Source organism: Hypanus sabinus, chromosome 3, assembly GCF_030144855.1.
Source record: "Hypanus sabinus isolate sHypSab1 chromosome 3, sHypSab1.hap1, whole genome shotgun sequence".
In the NCBI taxonomy this organism is placed as follows: Eukaryota; Metazoa; Chordata; class Chondrichthyes; order Myliobatiformes; family Dasyatidae; genus Hypanus; species Hypanus sabinus.
This window is the reverse complement of record NC_082708.1, coordinates 49201597-49225690: the sequence shown is the minus strand read 5'-3', so window position 1 is coordinate 49225690 and position 24094 is coordinate 49201597. Positions and strand designations below refer to the sequence as shown.

The 24094-nt window shown below is 39.5% G+C and overlaps 1 protein-coding gene across 2 annotated transcripts in view; it reads right to left on the bottom strand.

Annotated features, from left to right (window-relative positions):
- Window positions 1-3904: 3904 nt before the first annotated feature.
- Window positions 3905-24094, bottom strand: part of LOC132391292 (uncharacterized) — a 48642-nt gene continuing 28452 nt past the window's right edge. The window contains exons 3-6 of one of the 2 annotated variants that reach the window (XM_059964261.1): window positions 15668-17415; window positions 13218-13275; window positions 12179-12311; window positions 3905-11948 (exon numbers count right to left, since the gene is read on the bottom strand). In XM_059964261.1, the coding sequence (XP_059820244.1) occupies window positions 4699-11948; window positions 12179-12311; window positions 13218-13235 (7401 nt within the window). In that variant the 5' untranslated portion in view covers window positions 13236-13275; window positions 15668-17415 and the 3' untranslated portion in view covers window positions 3905-4698. The remainder of the gene's footprint in view (window positions 11949-12178; window positions 12312-13217; window positions 13276-15667; window positions 17416-24094) is intronic. The other variant, XM_059964260.1, reaches the window with a different exon arrangement.

Here is a 24094-nt window from a genome sequence, read left to right as displayed (position 1 = left end):
GTACAGGATGAAATCCATCATAATTACTGCCTCAGAAGGGTTCCTTTCCCTTAAGTTCCCTAATCAAATCTGGTTCATCACAATCCAGAACTGCATTTTCCTTACTGGGCTTGACTACATGCTACTTTTAAAAAGTCACTCTATAGGCATTCTCCAAATTCCTTCATCTGGGATCTACCACCAATCTGATTTTCCCAATCTCCCTGCATACTGAAACCACCCATGGCTATGCAACAGTGCCCTTTTTACATGACATTTCCATCTCTATTGTAATATGTACCCCACCTCCTGGCTACTGTTTGGAGGCCATTAAATGTAACTCTCATCTACCTTTGCAATTTCTTAACTTTATCCACAAAAATTCTACACCTTCTGATCCTGCATCACTTCTAAGGATTTGATTGCATTGTTTACATGTATCCCTGGATATTAAGCTCCCAGCTGTAATCTACTTTCAACCACGACTTAGTGATGTCCACATTATATCTGCTAATTTATAACTATGCTACAAGATCATCTGCACTATTATGTATACTACGTGCATTCAAATGTAGTACCTTCAGCACACTTTCAAATTTTGACATCATGTTGCCTGAAGATAAATTTTTATCTTTTTTTAAACCTTGTGTTATTCTTTATTCTGGAAACTTCTGCAATCACTCCTGCATTCTCCTTCCCTTTTGCTTTATCCATAATTTTCCAAACTGTTCCGTGCAGCCTGCTACTGTTGTGCTAAGGTGAACAAAAACCTCACCATGAAAATGGGGAGACCAATTTTTTTGGCAGGTCAGCAAGGAAAGTGCTTGAGGTCGCTCCATTCCAGGTTAACCTGATTTTCAACTACTCAGCTGTACTTTTGTTCAGAATTGTGTGAACTTACTTCTAGGTGAAATACTACATGAGAAAATTGATCCATCTCAGGTTAACAAAAGAGATCGATGATGAGCTTAAAGGGTATGTTGCCAAGAATAATGTCACAGGGAATTTGCAGAAATGCAACAAATGAAGAAAATCGATAAGGGAAACATGTCATAGTCTATAATGTGTATATTAATGTCCATCTTTGGTAAGTAAATTTTGGATTTATGTAATTTTATCTAGGTTCAATTACGCTAGCAAAATTTTTTGAGTGAAATCACACACATCAGTGCATTTCACTTTTGTTTGGTATTTTCTTAAGGCCACTTGAAGACACCACATATCATGCACCACACCAACAGAAAAAAAATCCATTCCTGTCCTCTGACATGGTTCCAGAGGACTGGAAAATTGTAAATGTCACTCCACTCTTCAAGAAAGGAAAGAGACAGAAGAAAGAAAATTATATGCCAGTTAGTCTGACCTCAGTGATTGGGAAGATGTTGGAGTCAATTGTTAAGTATGTGGTTTTGAGGTACATGTTAAAACAGGCTGTTTCCCTTAAAGGAAAATCTTGTCTGACAAATTTTTTGGAATTCTTTGAAGAAATAACTAGCAGGATAGACTAAGGAGAATTGGTGGATTTTGTATACTTGGATTTTCAGAAGGCCTTTGACAAGGTGCCACACATGAGGTTGCTTAACAAGAGCCCATGGTATTACAGGAAAGATACTAGTATGGATAGAGCAGTGGCTGATAGGCAGGAGGCATAAAATAGGAATAAAGGGAACCTTTTCTGGTTGGCTGCCAGTGACTAGTGGTGTTCCACAGGGGTCTGTGTTAGGACAGATTCGTTTTTCATTATATGTCAATAATTTGAATGACAGAATTGATGGCTTTGTGGCCAAGTCTGCATATTATAGGAAGAGAGGTGGAAGGGCTGTTCATTTTGAGGAAGCAGAGAAGCTGCAGAAGGATTTATAACAGATTAGGAGATTATGAAAAGAAGTGGCAGATGGAATACCGTGTCAGGAAGTGTACAGTCATGCACTTTTGTAGAAGAATTGAAGTGTAGACTATTTTCTAAATGGAGAAAAAATGTACAAAATCTGAGGTGCAGAAGGACTTAGGAGGATTCCCTAAAGATTAATTTGTAGGCCAAGCCAGTGGTGAGGAAGGCAAAGGCGATGTTAGCATTCACTTTGAGATGACTAGAATATAAAAGGATATAATGTAGAGGTTTTATAAAACATTGAGGCCTCACTTGGAGTATTGTGATCAGTTTCAGCACCCTCATCTAAGAAAGGATGTGCTGATATTGGAGAGGGTTCAAAGGAGGTTCACAAAAATGATTCCATGATTGAAAGCTTATCATATGGCAAGCAACACATACAACATGTTGGAGGAATGCAGCAGGCCATGCTGCCTGGCCTGTTGAGTTCTTCCAGAATTTGGTTGCTCTGGGCCTGTAGTCACTGGAATTCAGAAGAATGAGTCGGGGGGGGGGGGGGGGGATTCTTATTGAAAACTATTGAATGTTGAAAGGTCTCAAAAGAGTGGATTCCGGAGGATATTTCCTATGGTGGGGGAGTTTAAGACCATAGGGCACAGCCTCAGAATAAAGGGACATCCATTTAGAATGGAGATGAGGAATGATGAAAGTGTGGAATTCATTGCCATAGGTAGCTGTGGAGGCCAAGTCATTGGGTAGATTTAAGGCAGAGGTTGTTTGGTTAGGCATGAAGGGATATGGGGAGAAGGAAGGAGATTGAAGCTGAGAAGGAAATGGATCAGCCATGATGAAGTGGTGGAAGAGACTCAATGGGTCAAATGGCTAATTCTGTTCCCATCTCTTATGTTTGAACTTTTTTCATGCAATCCACAACTCTCATAAAATGCACAAATAAAAGCTGGGATCTTGGCCTCGAGACCTCAAATAAATGGTCCATAAGGCACACAGCAGCCCGAGTTTTCAATGCTCATTATAATGAAAATCTCATCACTGCATCTGCCTTCACTACTCAACATTTTTAGACAAATGTCACCTCTGTTGCTCTCGTCACCCTACACTTAATAGCATTCTGTGGTACAGGGTGTTGGGACAGTCTATGACATGGAGGGGTGGGTTGCCCACATATTCACAGATCACCATTGTTCTTACCTCCATGACAGTCTTTTGTGGTTGGCACCTTTAAGAAGAACTTTTCCTGTGATCAGTAATGAATGAGACAGTAGTAGTCAGCCTATCCGTTTGTTCTCTCTAGGAAATGCACAGGTCCTGTTTAACCGCATGATTCTGTGTGCAACCTACCATAGTACTGTTTCTAATCGAGTTTTGCACAATTTCACAAATATTTGTGAGGTATCCAAATGGGCGTCAATGCCATTCAGCAAAATTCAATTTCTGGGCTCGAGTGTGACCACAATCCTTCTAAGTGTTTCTACCACACAGCATCAGCACATGCAGCCTCTCTTGACATCAGATTCTGTTTTTTCCTTCAGACATCTAGAAATAGATTTTCTAGCCATTTTCTCAATGCACAAACTGAACCGAACAGTATATTTGCCTATGAACTATAGTGAGTAACTTTCAATATTAATTCATGGTTTGTGAAATAGAATAGGGTATGGTAGAATCATGAAATTTACTTAACAAGTGCATGTTCTTTCTTCTTAATTTATTATTCATTCACGTTAAAAATCAAAAGATTTAAACATCCATGTCTTGTATTTAAAATTATTTAATATAAATTTATTAAAATTATTATCAGCCTTTTAATTACATTCATTCTCTCAATATACAATAGAAGTTTATAACTTTTCCCCCACTTTTATATTTTCCTAACTGTAAGATAAAAGTGCACACTTTGACAAACTGTACATGTGCATTTGCCTAAAAATACCAGCTCCACTTTTAGTGATAAAAGCTTTATATGTGGCAGGTACATAATCAATACTTCTTCCAAAATTCAGATCTACTATAAATGTAAGAACTGACATTCAGAAGCCAAGAATATCATCCAAAACGTTACTTCTGTTTTGTACATTTGGTGCTACTGACTGGATTTGAATTTTTCGGCTTTTGTTCTTTGTTTGAAACCCAAAAAGATGGGCATTACATTCAAATGCAAATAGAAATGGCACTATTTTATTAGCAGCTCTATTTTTATATGGCAACTTTAACGTTCATTTGGTTGACAGACATAGATGATACATACAATGTAAAATCAATGATCAAACAAGGAATATGTTTGACTAGAAACTATTTTGCCTACTCCCTCAAATATATTTCAAACTTATGTGCTGCTCACAGAATTTAAAGCAATAAGGACTCGAGCTTCCTTTGATAAAAATAAAATCTCGAATGAGAACAGAAAGGACCGGAACTGCAAAACAGAGCATTCTGTATACAAGAAAAAGCCATGTTAACACTTCAGATGTGCTTCTGGATCAGAAATCTGCTGAAAGACCTTCCCAAAATTATAGGCTACCATTTTTTTTTTAAACCAGGAGCCCATGAATTTACGATTTTAGAATTGATGGCTTTAACAGCTGTGATTTAGATCCATGCAAAAAAATGGATAAGGGAAATTCAGATGTCCCTTATGCATTTTCAGTTCCCTTTTCTGGAAGTGTACAAAAATAAAATCAAAAATAAGTAACCATGTTACAAGTTTTTAAAATACTCATTGACAACAGGTAATATCAATGTTCTTAGCTATTCAGCTAAATTCAAGAGGATAGAAAGATGTCCATAGCCATCAAAGCAGCAAATGGAATGCAGCATGATTTGTTGCAAATCAGTAAAACACTTTGCTATTCAGTCTTGTGCTGTGAATATTATAATGCAGATTCCTTTGCAGGAGCAGAGCAATCCAAGAAATACTCATCATCAGTAGTGGTGTCTGAGTCTGTATCTGAGTAACAAGACATCTTCCGTTCCAAAACCCCTGCTGGTATACGATATGACTGTGGTGAAAGGCTGTCCTCTGAAATTTTACTCCCTGTGGATGTTGAACTGAATAGTCTTATTATATCTGTGGGATTTTCCTTGGGCCAGAACATTTTTATATCCACAGGAAAGTACTCATCATTCTTCACTGTCTGAGCATTCATCCCTGGATCCATGTTTATTTCACTTGGGAATGGATCAAAAACATCCTCAAGACTTGGGGAAGAGGCTTTTTTGTGGATCTCAGAAGGTTTCCACAATCTCTGTCGTTCCATCTTCTCCAAGTGTGTATCTTTCTTTACTGCTTCTTTAGAAACTTTTCTTGTGTCTTCGTTTCTATTTACTACCTCATTGCAATCAAGGCTGTCACGGTATGAAGGTCTGCTGTTATAATCAAATTCTTTCCCACCAAAGGACAGATCAGAAAAAGACCCATAAAGTCTGTTACGTTTTGTATAACTTGAAAACAAGTGACTGGTCTTATCGTGTCTCTTTTGAGCAGTTAGTTTAGAATTTTGCCTGCTATCGGTGGAAAGTAAATCTTCCTGATCTCCTTCAGATGATTGATTATAATGTGAATGAGTATCTTTAGAGATCTGGCCATATCTATTTTGTGCATTCTGAGAATTGGGAACCCGGGACCGTGTAAACCTGGAGTAATTTTTTGAGAATCTGGCTGTTCCTGCCTGGTGATTGTTTACCAGGTGATTATCTTTGTCAATACTAAATGAACTTCCTGTGTATTTGGGAAAATTACTATGTTTTAACCTATTTAAATTATTAATTTCCATGAATTCTGAACCAATTTGATTTTTTGGAGGAGAACAATACTGAAAGGAGTTCAGTGTATGTCTATCTGTCACACGGGTTCCTGATATCCCACCTGCCATCTGTAGTCCAGGGAATGTTTCCCGCCTGTGTCTGACCATTTTTCTCTCTCTTTTTAAAATGTCATTGCCCTGTGGAGAAACACTGCCACTACCTGCTGAATAATTCCTGTGATTATAGATATTTCTAGGAGACAGAACAGGTGCAGAAGTAGATAGTGGAGAACTGTTATTGATTAAATCATCTGTTTGTCCACAATTAGCATTCCACCTTTGATCCAAAGTGCCATCTCTAATTTTCACTGGTTTGCTCAAAGATTTTCTATTCTTGCTGCATGTGACATCAATTGAAGATTGTGGGTCAGGCACAAAATCTGGTGATTGAAGGCTCACGTCATTTTCTGAGTCAATACCAATTCTTTTCAAAAATGTATCATTCCTTGGCGAGGAACTTAGAAATTCAGTACTGCTGTCTGAAGAAAACCACAGGTCATTTGGTGTCTGTAGTGAAGCTCCTCTGTTGTTTTGTGATTGAGCTTTTTCTACATTCTTGAAACCTGCTACATTCATTTCAAAGTCGCTTCCAACTGGAGAACAAGTCAATGACTTAACCTGATTATTTTTAATGTCACTGGGTGAAAGTTGTTGGCTAGCTGGTAATGAAAATTGAGTGTTGACTTCCAATTTGTTCCGTTGTATGCAGTCATTGTTCCTTCTACCAATTAAAATTTCATCATTCAGTTTAAATGTCCTGTCTTGATTCCTGAAAGTAAGATCAGCGGTATGGCGATGAGTGTCTCTTTTAGGTGAAGATGGTGCACTATTTGTTTTACGTAAAAGTTTTTGGTTTGATTTCTCATTAAGCATTTTATCACAACCCATGTCAAAAACTCTGTTTTGCTGTCCAATATTCTGATTCATATCTGTGACAGCTGGAACAGTTTGCAAGCCAGTTTGAAAACTTACTGCTCGTATTTTGCTCGTTTCTGTAGCATCCTTTTGTATGCATTTGTTGACAGCAGGTTTTGCACTGACAGCACCATTGTTGGGCAAATCACTCAGAGTCATAAACGAACTGCTGGAAGTCTGCTGGCTGATCACTGGGTCCAGCGATGGATTTACACATGTTGTGTTAAAGTTATCAATTTTCTTGCTTAAAATAGTGTCTGCAATAAGTGATGAATGACTTGGTGATTTGTTTTTATTGCTGTGTGCTGTAGTGATAGGAGATACTGGTTGAGCAACTTCATCTCTTGATAAAACGGGTCTTCTGTTTTCAAGATCATCAGGATTTTTGGGGTATACAACATCAACAGCATAGTTTAAAACTTGACCTGGTGGCTTGTTTTCAACATTGTGTGCAATGTCTATGTCAGCCAAATGGCTAGATACTGGAATCAGTGATGAAGGAGTACACTTAGTCTCACCGCCATCTTGTAGGTCATAATTGTAATCAAACCTTCTGTTAACAATTCTGTCTTCAATATTTGACAAGCATTTCTGGATTTTATCCTTCCTGTCATGTGAAATATTTGTAAGTATATACTGTTTGTGCAATTCATCTGTTGATGAAACTGTTTGGTATTTTTCACTTGACAGCAGATGGTTGTTTTCTTTGAGTGGAGTAGTCCTTGATCTTCCTTGCTTGTTGTCAAAAGAGATATTATCAGTCTGACATTGATCGGTCATTTCAGATAATGAAGGAACACTTTTTGCTCTATGTAAAAGGTTTAATTTGAATCTATTTGATGGTCTCTTACGACGATAGATGTCAGTTACCTTTGTTGTACAGTGCTGCAAAGTATTTTTTATTACATCTGTAAAGTTTGCTGCAGAGGGATAAGTACCTGCTGAAATGACATCGGTAATCCTGGGTTTATTTTTTTTAAAATTCTCATTGATTCCTAATTCACCACTCTTCAGTAAATGAGTCAAAGGCTCATTTTGGTCTTTGTGCAAATTTGAAAGAAATTGTTGTCCATGTGATGAAACTGGACATTTTTCTTCATATTGGTGGTTTTCTGTTAGTTCAGTGCTTTCTACACCCAGGGTGATGTTATAACTGAGTGGGGATTGGGTCAATGACAATATTTTGTCCTGTGGGATATTTGTTGAAGAGTTGAGCTCAGTTACTGAACGCGACTGTGTAGTTGTGGTGTGTGTTTGTAAATTCTCATTGGCTTTGTCCTCAGTCATAATTGAACTTACAGGTGAATAATTCAGGGACTCGTATTTCGACACACACTTGTTATCTGGTATCGTTGAAAACATTGGTATACTGTTGGTATTTGTGGAAAGCTGTTCACCAATCAAATTTAATGTTTTTGATTTGTCTTGTGCATTGCTATTACCAGTTCTTCTATAAAAAGTGATGCCGTTGTTACTTTGGAATACATTTTGTACATTGTTTACTCCATCTACTGTGTGACTTGTTTCAGACATTAGGGCAGTAGATACCTTTGGCGAAATTGCATTGTGGCCCAGTGGTTGGCAATGTTTCACATTTTTTTCATTGTCTGAACCCACAGAGATGTCGTCAATAAAAGGAAAATGTGTGGGTGACTTGGTTATGTTTTGCATGACATTTAAAGGCAGCTGCAAGTCAGCCAATGAATCAGAGGTTAGTAATTCACTGTTGTCCTTTTCCAAATATACTCTCAATCCCCTCCCCATTGTGATATCTCCACCAAGTGGGGTACGAGGTTGCAAATAGTCTTTGCTAGTCCTTTTAACAGCTTTTGGAGACCTCTTACTAGTCACTAAAGGAGATGAGAGTTCATTGTTTGTTTCATGCAATAGCTTAAATTCAGATAGGTCTGAAGATGTCTTGTCATGAAGAGTTTCATTTGATGTATCATGTTGCAGTGTATTGTTATTTATTTCTATGTTAGTGGCTGCAGCCTTGGTATCAGTCAATACATTTGAAGATAGGCTTGCAGCACAGGTTCCTGATTTGTTTTCTAAATATTGGTTGCTGCTTTTCCCCACATGGATTCCATTATTGTCTAAAGGATGAACCAGGCTTTTGCTTGGATAATTATTTGAAGTGTACCACTGAGTACTCACCCCAGTTGGTGATGAGATTGATGTATTAGTTTCAGCCAAATTTTCACATTTGTTTTGATCAGAAGGCCCTTCACCAGAAGAAGGTGGCAGTACATTTTTCTTTATATTTGGGGTAGAAACAGTAGATTCCTGCCCAACTAGCTGAACTGAAGGCAAATCCAAATTTGCTGACATCGATCTATCAGTTAAATGTTGTACAATGTTAGCAGGGCTATTACCTGGATCTAGTGACGGATCAATGCTGCAATGTTTTATGCTGAACTTTCCCAAAGTCTTATTGAACCCAGTAGTCACAATGCGAGCATAATTGTCAAGTGAGTAATTCAGTGACTCACATCTGTTGCTGAGTGTGTTACTTGCGAAAGGTGGCTGGCTGGTCACCAGATCAGAGGATGAAGATGCACAAGTAGCTTCAGATTTGCTACACTGTGTATGATCAATAGCTTTCAGCAAATAGTTTAGTTGCCTATCTTTGCTTAACTTCATGGACTGGGGAGACACTTGATCAGCGACTCTACTTAACACAATTGGAGTATCAATTTCAGATTTCAATGTCTGCAAATAGTCAAAACCTTTTCTGCTCCCACTGACACCAATATTGTTCAGACAGCGATCCTGTGACACGTATGCATTATTTGTATCAGTCAACTGTTCAGAAACCACATTCGGTAAAGAAATGATGATGTTGGCCTTGGAATCATCTGCTTGCTTGCATTCTTTAACAATGCCTCCAATCTTGGTATTGTCATCAGTGTTGGATTCCCAGTTCTGAAGTGTGCTTTTGGTACCATGTTCAATACTTGAGGCAGCCCTCAAACCAAATGGAGTATCAGGTAGTAACACAGCAGGGTTGTTCTCAGAGTGGTAATCTTCCAAATCCTTGTCTGTGCTCAACCTCACTGGGGAATGAAACAGCAGTTTATCTGCTTTGTTGTGACCTTTTGAAGGAGACTGCTCACCAGTCAGCATATCCTGTGATGAAAATGGAATATTATTTCCAGGTTGGCAATTCTCTACACTTATAGTAGCCATGGTAATATCACCAAGTGGGAAATTGGTTTGTGACTTCTTTTGGCTGCTGTCTACACTCGTTGCAGGAATGCATTGGCCAAATTGTGAATTTTTTGACTTTAGGTCACTACTGGTTTCAGATTTGTCCTTTGGTAGATATTCATTGCCCTCACCGAGTGATGTACCTTGACTCAGCTGTGCCTTAGTTACAGTGGAATGCCAATCTTTCACCGTTTCTGAGAACGTTTCACATCTGTTTTGTTGTGCAATACTGCTATGTCGACCTTCAGGGTAGTTTTCTGATAACTTGCCTTTGCAGGTATGCGTAAAAGCTCTAGACATACATTGCTTTATTACACTTGATGATGTGGCGATGGCTGCTTCAGGTTTATAATTTTTCACATCATCAGCACCAGGTACTTCTGTCACCCCAACAATGACTGTGTGTAATGGAGAAGGAAATGCTTTTGTAGTAACCGGTAATGGAAGTGCATGGCTAGGTTCAGATTTATAATGGTCAACTGTCCTGTGCGCAGTTACAGTAATGCTGTTTGATGAGTCATCCAGCAACTGGTACTTGTAGCTAAGAACTTTAGGAGCTGTAATCCTGTATGAAGGTTTAATATTTTGTATGTAATTATCATCCAAAGTAAAGCTGTTGTTGCTTGATGACAATTTTTTGTTAAAAAGCATCTGGCTCTCATAGTTTGGAGACAGTGGTGTACTCACTTCAATTGAATTACTTGTTTCTGGGCCACACTGTAAAGTATTATTCACACTTACTAAGCTGACAGCCTCATCTTTTGAAGGATTGCTCTGCTCTGCACCAATATTAGTCGAAATTACATTTCTTAAATGCAGTGGTGCAACTTTTGGATCTGCAGGAAGTTCGGAACCCATTTCAGATTTAGCACTTTGTAACTGATCACCGCCACCCATCTGCAGGACAGCATCCACACTGCTTGATGCACATGCTTGTCCCCCATCATTCTCCTTGTCAGCCATGGGCAGCTGTGAACCATTTACCCGAATTGGTAATAAAGAATTGCTCCTTCTCTCAACCTTACAATCCTTATTTTCATCGCCTGGCAAAGGATCGTCAGTGTCTCTTGGTGTCGCGATTTCCATTCTGGTTTTCCTCAAGGCAAGAATATTCACTGAAGGAGTTTCTGCTTTTAAGCTGGAAAACAAAGCGGCCCTTTCTTTATCATCCCTACGAAGCTGTAAGGAACCATCATTATACTTTATTGGTGTAACAAACCTGGTGTCATTTGACTCACAGTGTTGCTTTCTCTTTCTGATGTTTACTGTAATACGTGAAGCAACTCTTGATTGACACCCTGGGCCCGGTAATGGAAGTGAAATGCTATGTTTCAGTCGACTGATCCGTGAAGAATCACCAATGTTGTCACTTTCAGAAGTGACATAATTTTGATTTTGTACTTTAATACTGCACCTGCTGTTAGTATCTGTGGAAAGCAGAGGACGTGGATTGCATACCAGTTCAGATGCTGAAGCTACAGCATTGTCTTCAGATGTACTGCCACATAACGTAACTGCACTCTCAGTCTTCTGTGAAGTCTTCATTAGACTATCTGACCAATTTTGCTGAGGCACCCCCTCATTACTTTTGCTGAGGCTTCTTGGTCCTGTCATTGAGCCAAACAGCACAGGCTCACCAAGGTTGGCTGACTCACCTTCACAAATATTGTTTGGTGAACAACTTTTCTGCTCGGTGGAAACATCTAGAAGAACCCTTGACTCAACCAGAAGATCAAATAACGATGTTCTTTTTATTTCACATTTCTTCTTTGGCAAAGAGCAAACAGAATTTGATCTTATTGGAACATCATGACTATTGATTTTTGGTTGATCCCAAAGCATATTTTTGGGCTGAATAATGGAGGATGATGGGGCAGTTTTTGAATTTGATGATATTCTATCATCTGCCTTATAATGACCAGTGTCAACACAAGTACAATCGTCTCCTGGTTGCTCAGTAGGACGAACGTCAGAAGCCTGCCTTGCATTTTCTTCATTGGATTCAACAATGTGTGGTGTTTTCTCAGTGCCTTCACTTAACTTTGCAGGATTCATTTCATCATTATTGCTAATGAATCTTGCTCGGCCATGCTGTGCACAACTTCTTACGCTTTCGTCATCTGTGGTACTTTTCTGTAACTCTGAACTGCTTACATTTTCTGTTGATGTAATTTTTTCTTGTTCAGCAGCAGCTACAAAATAATATTAAAAATATCAGAATATGGTAGATGCACAATGAATTTGCAAAGGAACAAAATAAAGCATTATCTTTACTTAGAACATAAACACTAGAATTACTAGAAAAACTACCGCAAGTAAGATTGGTGCTGGCGGAGAGATTAGATCAGGAAGACTGGTAAATGAATAATGTACATAAAGGAAATAATAAAAAGGTTTTACATTTAAACATTTGCTTACTTACCATTGTTGGTCTTTGTTTCTGAGTATTGGCCAAGGACTTTATGGTGATCATTATCAAGAACGTGTTTATAAATGTCATGATACATAAACACTTTCCTTTTCACATGGGGTACTGCAGCCGGCTTCAACTGTACCTGTGGTAAATTATGTTCTCTTAATTGATACAGTTTATTTGTGAAATTAGCAGCACAAGTGACAAAATACATGCAATCCAGCCACAAACTCATTATCTATGGAATTCATCATTATCAGCCAAATAGCTTGATTGAGCTGGAACTTTCCAGTCTGTTCCACTAAGAAATGGCAGCAAATGTGAATACATTTCTCCTTTTGAATGGTTACCTATGCCTCTGTTTTACACAAGAGTATATGTAAATTCCCCATTATAAACTAATTACTTATATTCATAAACATATCTTAAGTTTTCATTGCTCAATAAATTTGAAGTTTAGAATTTTTCCAGAGGTTAAGAATGGAGAAATTTCAAGTTACTGCTACTCTGTTACAGTGTGACTCGAGGGATCCCATTTATATTGCTTTGATCTCTGCTCTGGCCATCGCCAATACAATGAACTGTTACTTAAATAGTTGATTCCCTGGAGGTAAACCAGCCCAACCTGAAATCCTGCACAACCCTTCATTGTTCTGAAGGGAGGAGGCATGGATACCTAACATTAAACATTTTACAGAAGATTCCTTGCCACATACCAAGGTCATAATTTTTTAAAATTTATTTTACCCTCAGGTTTTTCACCAGGGGCCAGTGCCTGCTTGATATGAAATTGTTAGTGACAGTGTCCACAGATAAAATGCCAAAATTGTTTCCCTACATATTAATGGATAGGGAATAGTGGTCTCTCCACAGTATGGCAAGTGAAGAAAAATAAACTAACAGATTCAGATTCTGTTTGGAATTAATTGTCTAAATGAGCTTTCCATTCTTTTAACATTTACTATTAATTGTTTAGGAACAATCCAATAAGGTATATTCAATTGGAGGCAAAGTACAATTTATATCAATAACTATATTAAACAATTACCTGGAGTTGCTGAAACATGGTTTCTGATTCCAGCTGCAACAATTTGTGGCTGCTGCACCTACCAAAATAAATACCACGTAATTAATAAAGACATGGAAAACTAAGAGACTGCGGATACCAAAAAATAAAATCATGGAATGCTGGAAAGTGAGAGCGGCAGGGGTTAGGACGACAGGAGGGGAAGAACATTTCAGTGTAATGATCTTTCAGTCATTTAAATAAAATATTAACTTTGCTTTTATCTCCACAAGGAATATGGTTGGTTTTATGCAGCGCCTTTTAAATCTTCACTATGTCCCAAACCACTATACAGGCAATGAACTACAGGCTATCCCAGGTACACATGAGGAAGATCCAATACTAGTATTAAGTTCAACTGTCATATGTGCAGTCTCTCCCTCTCTCCAAGGGCAACTGTTACTTTAAATATGGAAGCTGCTTCAAATGAAAGAAACTGATCCCACACACAGTGAACTGAATAAGTAATTTATTCATCAGACTTGCTGGCTGTTAGTTAAGAACAGGTGACATCATGATACAAGGAGACAGACTAATCATATTCTCACAATGATAATAGTACATGAATGTTAGCAGATGAATTGTTTCCCCTTTAGTTATCTGTTAATTAATGATGTATTTTTCCCCAGAGTTAAAGGATTATAGTTAAATACAGTGCATGCTGATCAAAATGAGGGAAACATTCTGGAGTAAAGTCTGAGCTTAAAATTATACGTTAATCTGTGTAATCATCTTTCACTGTCTTGACAAAGTCATACAGTTACAGGAGTATGATCAACTAGCTTAACCTGATGGTTTTAATGCAGAAATACTTTCCAAATTTACACAATTGCATTGTTATTTTTATATACCATTCAAGGAAAGAAAAATAAAACCATACAGCCAATCTGATTGTGAACTTTTCCCGGGAAAATTGAGTTTGGAGTGCCTCTAATGGGTGAGGCACTGGGCTTTGGCATTCTGCAGATGGGAGGGGAAACTTATTCCCCTCCCATCCAGGAAATTCCCCTCCAGGAAACTTATTCCCTATACATTGTTGTATAGTATACAAGCACTGTTCTGAATTTGGATGGTATGACACAGAGTACACAGGCTGTACTCTACTCGTTCCAATCTAACAAGGGGAGAAGGCTTGGTTGCCATTGTAATCCTCCCCGAGATTACTTCTGTCTGACACAAAGAATATAATACCAAAGTTTACTTTGGGAAGCTGCAGCTGGCTGCTGCTCAGAAATGCAAGGCCACACAAAGGTGATAAATGCAGATTTAGGAGACTTTGGAAAGAGAAATACTCCTCAGGATCTGGTCATGAGGCAAGGTAAAACAGTACATCAACAGAAAAGATAACGATCAATTTGTTGCTGCTAGACAGTTCATGAACTTGTTCTTACTTTGGCAGAGAGAGACAGTTTACATCTTAAACACGGGTGTGCCTTTCAGAGTCAAGAGTCATGGTCACAAAGCACCAAGTCTACACCAACCATGAAGAATCTATTTACTTACTGCCTCCACCAGGGGCTTTTATTCTCCTCACATTCCCATAATCCAACTCCCTCCGATTCTGCCATTCACATACACACCAGGGGAAACACACGGTGGCCAATTGTTCTAAGCAGACAGGGTGGGAAACGCACAAAGTCACGGGGAGAATGTGCAAACTCCACAAAGACAGCGGATATATTCATGAGGAGTTTGAGGAGATTTGGTATGTCACCAAAAACACTCAAATTTCTAATGCTGTACAGTGGAGAGCATCCCAACTGGCTACATCACCACCTGGTATTGCGGTGGGGGGGGGGGGGGTGCAACTGCACAGCATCGAAGTACAAGTAAGCTGCAGAGAGTTGTAAAATTAGACAGCTCTATCATGGCTGCTGGTCTCCATAATATCCAGAGCATCTTCAAGGGTTGGTGCCTCAGAAAGGCAGCATCCATTATTAATGATCCCCACCTCCCAAGACTTGCCCTCTTCTCATTGTTACTGTTGGGTAGGAGATACAGAAGCCTGAAGGCACACACTCAGTGATTCAGGAACAGCTTCTTTCCCCCGTCATCTAATTTCTGAATTGACTTTGAACCCATGAACATGAGCGAGTACACATATATACATGTAGCTTTACTGTAATTCAGTTTTTTTTACTCTTATCATGTATTACATTGCATAGCAGCTGCAAAGTTAACAGATTTTACAACATATGCTGGCAATATTAAACCTGATTCTGTTCAGAGTGCAGAATTAAAACTGGGTCACTGAACCTGGGAAACAGTAGCTTGAATTACTGCACCACAGTGCCATCTGCTCCCTTCCAAATGAGCTTATGTATTCCCAATATTTCAGGAAAATTTCAAGTGTTTTTATTTATTTTACAGGTACGGCTCCATTTTTGTAAAGTGTTAAGTCTGGAAATGTACAATATAAGGGTTAAACTCACAGCTCTTGCTCCAAGAGAGCCTCGGTGTTTTGTCTATCAGATTCAGCAGCGACAGGTGGTGGGCTGGAAACAGGATCTTCACTGTTGCCTCCTTTGAAATTATCTGAAGACTGCAAATCACTGACTACATTATCAACTTCTGGGCAGTTTTTTGATTGTGCAAGCTTCAAGTCACTTAAAACTGGAAAAGAGCAAACAGAGGGAGTTTAAGAAAATTAGAATTAATTTTATTTCTTACATCCATCACACAACATGAGGAAATAAAAATCTTTGTTACGTCTCTGTTGGAATGTAATAGCAATAAGGGCAATGTGGGAGGATATTGTCCAAACTCTAAGATAGTATACATAACTGTTTTGTATACACGTGTACAGTCAGGTATGCAATCAGATCAATGTGTACTGATAAATTTGACAGCCTGGTGAAAGAAGCTGTCTTGGAGCCTAGTGCAATTATCTGCATTGGCGAATTACAAAACTGTCCCGAGAAAGGCAATGCATGTTGATATAAATAGAAATAAAATCCAATTTTAAACAATTTATAATTATTGACTATAAGCCTGCAATTATACAAAATATTCCACAAAATCAATCATTATTGAGTATCAATCATTGTTAAAAGGGTCTTTAAAATGAGATCTATAGAATCTGAATTGAAATTAAAACCAACAAATCCCAGGAAAATTGTTCAGGTTGCAGTAGAGATGGTGGATGCTCAAGTTATTATTTTCCAAACTTCCACACATTGCAGGAATGATTTCTGCAAAATGGATTAAAAAATGCCACCCCAATATTTAAGGGAGGAGGGGGAGTGAAAATGGGGTAATATTGATCTATTAGCCCGAAGAAAATGTTGGAATCTATGATGTATAATGAATATCTTCAGCAGCATATTGGAATAAAGCAGCACATACATTTGTGCAAGAAAGGTTATGTTTATCTACAGAAATTGTAGACATACTGTAGACATTTATCTACAGAAATTGTTTGGAGATGTGATGTCAGAATTGACAAGAAGGAAACTGAATGTAATATACTGTGCCTATAAAAAGTAATGATTTATTGTTTTACAACATTGAATCACAGTGGATTTAATTTGGCTTTTTTTTTGACACTGATCAACAGAAAAAGACTTCTGTGTCAAAGTGAAAACAGATCTCTACAAAAATTATCTAAATTAATTACAAATATAAAACAAAATAATTGATTGCACAAGTATTTGCCCCCTTGAATATGATGCACCAAATCATCACCGGTGCAGACACTGGTTTTAGAATTTACATAATTAGTTAGGGTGTCCTAGCTATATATAAACCTGTGTGCAGTGAAGTTGTTTCAATTGATTATAGTAAAATACATCTGCACCTAGGCCAGGGGTCAGCAACCTTTGCCACTGAAAGAGCCACTTGGACCCATTTCCCACAGAAAAGAAAACACTGGGAGCCGCAAAACCCGTTTGACATTTAAAATGAAATAACACTGCATACAACGTTTTGTTTTGCCTTTATGCTATATATAAACTATAATGTGTTGCATTTATGAAATTGATGAACTCCTGCAGAGAAAACGAAATTACATTTCTGCATGCAACAAAAACATTTTGAACTCCGAAAAAAAGACGTTGGGTTGAAGGTTACTTTTAAGTAAAATACTCAATGTCTATTTGAGTCCTTCTTGTATTTATGAAAAACGCCAAACTTAAATTTGCCGCCAGCAGCAAACCAAAAATAACGTCAGCCAGCTGTCAACCTGAAAAATAAAAGGACTATTTCACTGAACAATGAAAACATATGAATATATGTAAAATAATAGGCAATTAAAATATTTATCATACTTGTTCAGGTTGACTCACACCTGACAATGCAGTCGTATTCAGTAGGGATGGATCGATGCTTAGGGGAGTGACCGGGAAGGATAATGTGTTTTTTTCCTCTCTGAACTCACAGAAGAGTTTCCCAAACGATGTTTGCATTGCGATGATTGCAAAATGTAAATACTCCGAATTTATCATGTCGTGACATTGTTTGAACTCTCTCAAATTGGGGAAGTGAGACAATGTGCCTTTCTGTAAATCTCTGGCAAGCACTGTCAACTTGTGCTCGAATGCCAAAACATCCTCCAACATGTGCAGGGCTGTACGTCCTTTCCCCTGAAGAGCTGTGTTCAGCGTGTTCAGGTGCGCTGTCATGTCTACCATGAAGTGTAGCTTTTCCAGCCACTCTGGCTGTTCCAGCTCAGGAAAGTTGAGCCCTTTGCTGCCCAGGAAAGTTTTCACTTGTTCCAGACACGCGACAAAGCGTTTCAGCACCTTCCCTCTGGACAGCCAGCGATAAAAACACGTTGTAGCGGTTGCTACACGCAGTCAGTAAACTGCAGTCAAAGATAGCTTTATTCGAACTAAACAGCCTTGCTTTTCAGCCTCCCTCAACCCGCCCCCCCATGGGCGCGGATGCTGCAAAAGACACGTACTCACAAACCCCCGTAGGCTATCTCCCTTAGCCTGAACGCTGGCTAATTCTGAGCCGGTTCGGATGTGTCAGGAAATGGGTCGCCACAACGTCTTAATTAGATTGTACAAGATCACCATAATCTTCAAATTTAGATTTACATTTCAAAAACTAACAAACTAACATAAAATACATTTTAATTAAATACTGACCATGTAGCGGTGTGCCACACGCAGCGCTAAAATTACGACACGGAGTCGGTAACTGCCGTCGAAGGAAAAAACTTTATTCGAAATCTTCAGCCTCACTTTTAAGCCTCCCTCAACCGGCCCCCCATGGAGCGGAGGCTCCAAAGCTCTGTGCTCGCAAACCCCGTAGGCTATCTAATTGTGAGTCGGTTCGGATGTGCCAGGAAAAGGGTCGCCACAACCAATTATTTCTCAAAGCAACAGGGAGCCGCAGCACAGACGTAAAAGAGCCACATGTGGCTCCGGAGCCGCGGGTTGCCGACCCCCGACCTAGTCCAACTGCTGGTGAGACAGTATCTTGGCAAAAACTACATCATGAAGACAAATGAACACTCCAAGCAACTTTGTGAAAAGGCTATCAAAAAGCACAAGTCAGGAGATGGACACAAGAAAATTTCCAAGCCACCTAATATCCCTTAGGGTACAGTTAAATCAATCTTAAGGAAATGGAAAGAATATGGCACAGCTGTAAATTTGCCTAGAGCAGGCCATCCTCAAAAACTGAGTGACTGTGCAAGGAGGAGATTAGTGAGGGAGGCCACCAAGAGATCCATGACAACTCTGGAGGAGTTAGAAGCTTCAGTGGCTGAGATGGAAGAAACTGGGCATACAACAACAGTTGCCTAGGTGCTTCACCAGTTTGCTGCTTTATAGTAGAATGGCAAAGAGAAAGCCACTGTCGAAAAAAAACCCTCAAAATCTCACCTAGAGTTTGCCAGAAGTCAACTGGAAGAAGGTGCCATGGTCTGATGAAAACAGAATTGAGTTTTTTGGCCATCAGACTAAATACTATGTTTAGCATAAACCAAACACTGCACATCATCAAAATCACACCATCCCTACCCTGAAGCATGGTGGTGGCTGCAACATGCTGTAGAGATGCTTCACTGCAGCAGGCACAGGAAGGCTTGTGAAGGTAGAGGGTTAAAATTAATGCAGCAAAATACAGGGAAATCCTGATGCAGTCTGTAAGAGAACTGCAAATTGGGAGAGGATTTGACCAGAAGCACAAAGCCAAAGCTACACAGGAATGGCTGAAAAACAACAAAGTTAATGTCCTGGGGTGGCAAGTCAGAGTCCAGACCTCAATCTAATTGAGAATTTGTGGGTGGACTTGAAAACTGTTCACTCATGATCCCCATGCAATCTGACAGAGTTTGAGCAGTTTCGTACAGAAGAATGGGGAAGAATTGTAGTGTCCAGATGTGCAAAGTTGATAAGAGACCTATCCACACAGACCCAAGGCTGTAATTGCTCCCAAAGGTGCATCTACTGGATACCGACTTGAAGGGGGTGAGTACTTATGCATCAATTATTCCGTGTTTTATACAGGTATCCCCCATTTTTCAAACGTTCGCTTTGCGACACCTCACTGTTATGAAAGACCTACATTAGTTACCTATTTTCACTAACAGGTGTTTCCACTGTTATGAAAAAAAGGGAGCGCACGCGCCCCGAGCAGCCAAGCTCCTCCCCCGGAACTGCATTCTAGCTGGCATTGCTCAAACACATGCCTGTAAGCATCTGTGCTTTATGTCAATTTATCTTGTGCATCCGTTAGCAAGGTGAGTTCTAAGGTATCAGAAAAGCCTAAAAGAGCGCGTAAGGGTGAAGAGGTTTTGGCATCCTATGACCAAGAACTGACAGATGAAGAGTTGATGAAGAGGAAAGGATAACAACTGAAGCCAAACACAGTAGCGAACGGCCCAAAAGTGAAGTCGTCCAGGAACTGAATGTGAAGCAATTGCGTCAGATTTTTGCTTTGATTGACAACATTGCAATGATTGCAGAAAAATATTACTTTAATTTTGAAAGGGTACGTAGGTTTAGGGCATATTTGCAGGATGGTTTGAGTGATTTCAAAGAACCGAATGATAGAAAAATTCATGAGGCTAAGCAGTCAAGCATACTGTTGTTTTACAAGCCTTCCACATCAGCCACAGCAGACGATGAAACTCAACCTTCGGCATCGAGGCAGGCAGACATAGAAGATGACCTGCCTGCCCTGATGGAAACAGCGACAATGAGATGACACCCCAGTGTCCCACCACCCCAACCTCCGACGACTCAGCCTAACACACCATCATCAGTGTGTTGTCTTCCCTATTCCGGTAAGTGAAGCTACACCGGACGTACATTATTTCTACTGTGGCGACCCATTTCCTGGCACATCCAAACCGGCTCACAATTAGATAGCCTACGGGGGTTTGCGAGCACAGAGCTTTGGAGCCTCTGCGCCATGGGGGGCAGGTTGAGGGAGGCTTAAAAGTGAGGCTGAAGATTTTGAATAAAGTTTTTCCTTCGACTGCAGTTACCGACTCCGTGTCGTAATTTTAGCGCTGCATGTAGCACACCGCTACACTACTTTATATAGGCTGTGTATTTTTATGTGTTATTTGGTATGATTTGGCAGCTTCATAGCTTAAAGGTTACTGGAAAGAGTGTTTTTGCCAAGAGCGCTTGTGCCATGTGTTTCTGCCAAGAATGCTTGTGCTGAGTCTTTCTGCTGTGAGCACTTCAGGAGCATGAAGATTTGGGAACAACTTCTTTCCAACTGTGATAAGACTGCTGAACAGATCCTGACCCGGATCTGGGCTGTACTTTCCAAATATCTGGACCTGACTTGCACTACCTTACTTTCCCTTTTCCATTTTTTAAATTATGATTAATAATTTTAATTTTTATTATATTTACTTTGATTTGTACTTCAGGGAGCGCGAAGCGCATAAACAAATATCACTGTGATGATTGTACACTCTAGCATCCATTGTTTGGTGACAATAAAGTAAAGTAAGCTCAATTCCAAATGGCCTACTCCAGCTCCTATTTCTCATGTTTGTGATCCATTCTGTAAATTTGTGAATTAAACATGATGTAATGACATTATTTTAATGAGGCAGCTCCCTAAGTTAGGCAACAGCTCCAAATAGTGTGGCAACACGAATCACAAATAATGTTTCCTAGGTAACATACAAATGAAAAATATGGCCAGAATTGAGCATCCTTCATGTCAACAATATAAATCTGCTGAGGGTTATTGAAGTCTGTAAACTCTGATGATACCAGGGCAGCTGTGCAGTGTTGGAAGAAGATGAAAGAACATTTCCATAGACACACTGTATCAAGAGGAGTGAGGTTGAAAAGAAGCCCTGGCACTTCAAACCTTATTTACAACTTAACCTGAGGAGCCTTTGAAAATAGGATTATATACATAATCCATGATATAGGAGCAGAATTAGCTCATTTGGCTCATCAAGTCTGCTCCACCATTCAAACATGACTGACTTTATTTTAACTCTCCAGTCTTTTCTCTGTAGCCCTGACACCCACCTCTTAACTAGTCAAATACCCATCGATCGCTGCTTTGAATAAAACCAAAGCTTCCACGGAATAAAAGAAAATCCCAAATCCAGAGAACGAAGGGCTGAAAATACACAGACCAGCAGACGAAGAGCTGTGCTTGAAGACAATTAAAACTGTGCCTGAAATATTATTGAAAACAAATATTACTCTTCCCACACTAAGCAAAATAGGAAGTTCTCCATCTTCAACTCAGAATTGCAAGTGACATTCGCAACCTTGTGAACAACAGGGACATGGCACAACCTCCTTCTAAAAGAAGGCAGCTTGAGACAATGATCTTCAACTGAAATCTTAACCCTCATCTACCAACACCAGCCATCTGCGCTGCTCCAATAATATTAATGCAATTCATGCGATTGCTGGCATCATTCTCCACAGATTGCCTTCTATACGGATAAATGTTTATTTTGTCCCTCGTTCCTGCAGCTACCAATCTGCTCAATCCACACTCATCTTTCGCTCCATTGTCTTTAATAAAACCGTTCCTGCATTCAGTTTGACCATTTCTTCTGATGTGCCCCTTATTTCTCTCCCTCAAGTCCAGGGATGCAGATTTAAACCAGATGCTTGATTTTATTACTCACTAGATGGGACACGAAGAGATGTCAAACCCTTGTCTCCACTGCCAAAACTGTTCATTACTAGAGGATCATTCTGAAAATCTATAACACCACAAGCTTCTGTTCTCTATTGCAAATTGTCTTATCTCCTGTCGATTTTGCCTTCACTTTCTATAGTGGGAAGCACTTATGGATGTTGTCTCCAGGCGAGAACATTTGAGTAGCTGTTTTGTTCACTTTGCTCGCCTTTCATACAGGATTCAATCTGACTGGATGAAGCAGCAATGGTTTGATTACTAATTGGGAAATGGCAGAGTGGTGAGAGATGGAACAGCAATAAATGAGGCCTGACTAATTTAAACTAGTTTAGACAACCACTAAAACGGTGAAAAGATGCACTGTGCTATCTGCTAGTGAGGCCACAAAGAGGAAGATCATACAGTTTAACAGATCATACTCCACTAAGGAGTTGGTGGAGGAGGGAGGTCATCAGATTCTTAGACCATTGCACTCTTTTCCAGGGAAGGTGAGACCTATACAGAAGAAACAGTTTGCACCTGAACTGTAGAAGGACTAAAATCCTAGCATGAAGGTTTGTTAGCACTGCATGGGGCGGGGGGGGGGGGGGGTTGTTAAAATAGAGTTGCAAGGGATGGGAAATATAGTAGAGAGGTTATGGAGACAGATGTAGTTTAAGATCTCAGACAAAGTCAGGAATCAAAAGGTTGAGCATGGTGTAACTAATGTCCTGAGCTATACATTTCAATGCAAGAAGTATTGTAGGAAAGGCAGATGAGTTCAGGGCATGGATCAACATGTGGAATTATGATATTGTAGCCATTAGTGAGACTCGGTTGCAGGAGGTGCAGAACTAGTAGCTCAAGTTCCGGGATTCTGTTGTTTTGGATGAGACAGAATGGGAGTAATTAAAAGGAAGTGGGGTGGTGTTACCAGTCAGGGAAAATGTCACGGCAGTGCTCAATCAGGATAGACTGGAGAACTTGCTGAGCAAGGCTTTATGGGTGGAGCTGAGGATTAAGAAAGGTGTGACCACATTATTGGTATATTATCATAGACCGCCCATCAGTCGCAGGTCTTATAGTAACAAATTTGTAGAGAGACTGCAGACTGTTGTGAGAAACACAAGGTTGTGATAGTAGGTGATTTGAACTTTCAACACATTGACTAGGACTCCCATACTGTAAAAGGACTAGATGAGATAGAGTTTGTCAAATGTGTTCAGGAAAGTTTTGTTAATAAGCACACAGAAATCCCAGTGAGAGAGAGAATGCCATATTTGATCTGCTGTTAGGGAATGAGGCAGGGGAGGAGACAGAAGTTTGTGTAGGGGAATACTTTGCAACTAGTGATCATAATGCCATTAGTTTCAAAGTAAATATGGAATAAAGATATGTCCAATCCACAGGTTGAGATTTTAAATTGGATAAAGGCCAATTTTGATGGCTTCCGAACAGATCTGGTAAGTGTGGATCGGGATAAGCTGTTTACTGGCAAAGGTATACTAGGTAAGTGGGAGGCTTTCAAAAGTGAAATTTTGAGAGTACGTAGCTTATGCATGCCTGTCAGAATAAAAAGTAAAGATAACAGGTTTAGGAAACCTTGGTTTTCAAGAGATATTGAGATCCTGATTAGGAAACGAAAGGAGGTTCATAGCAGGTATAGGCAGGTAGAAACAAATGAAGTATTCATGGAGTACAAGAAATGCAAGAGAACACTTAAGGAAGAAATCAGGAAGGCTAAAAGGCGGCATGAGGTTGCCCCAGCAAAAAAGGCGAAGGAGAATCCTAAA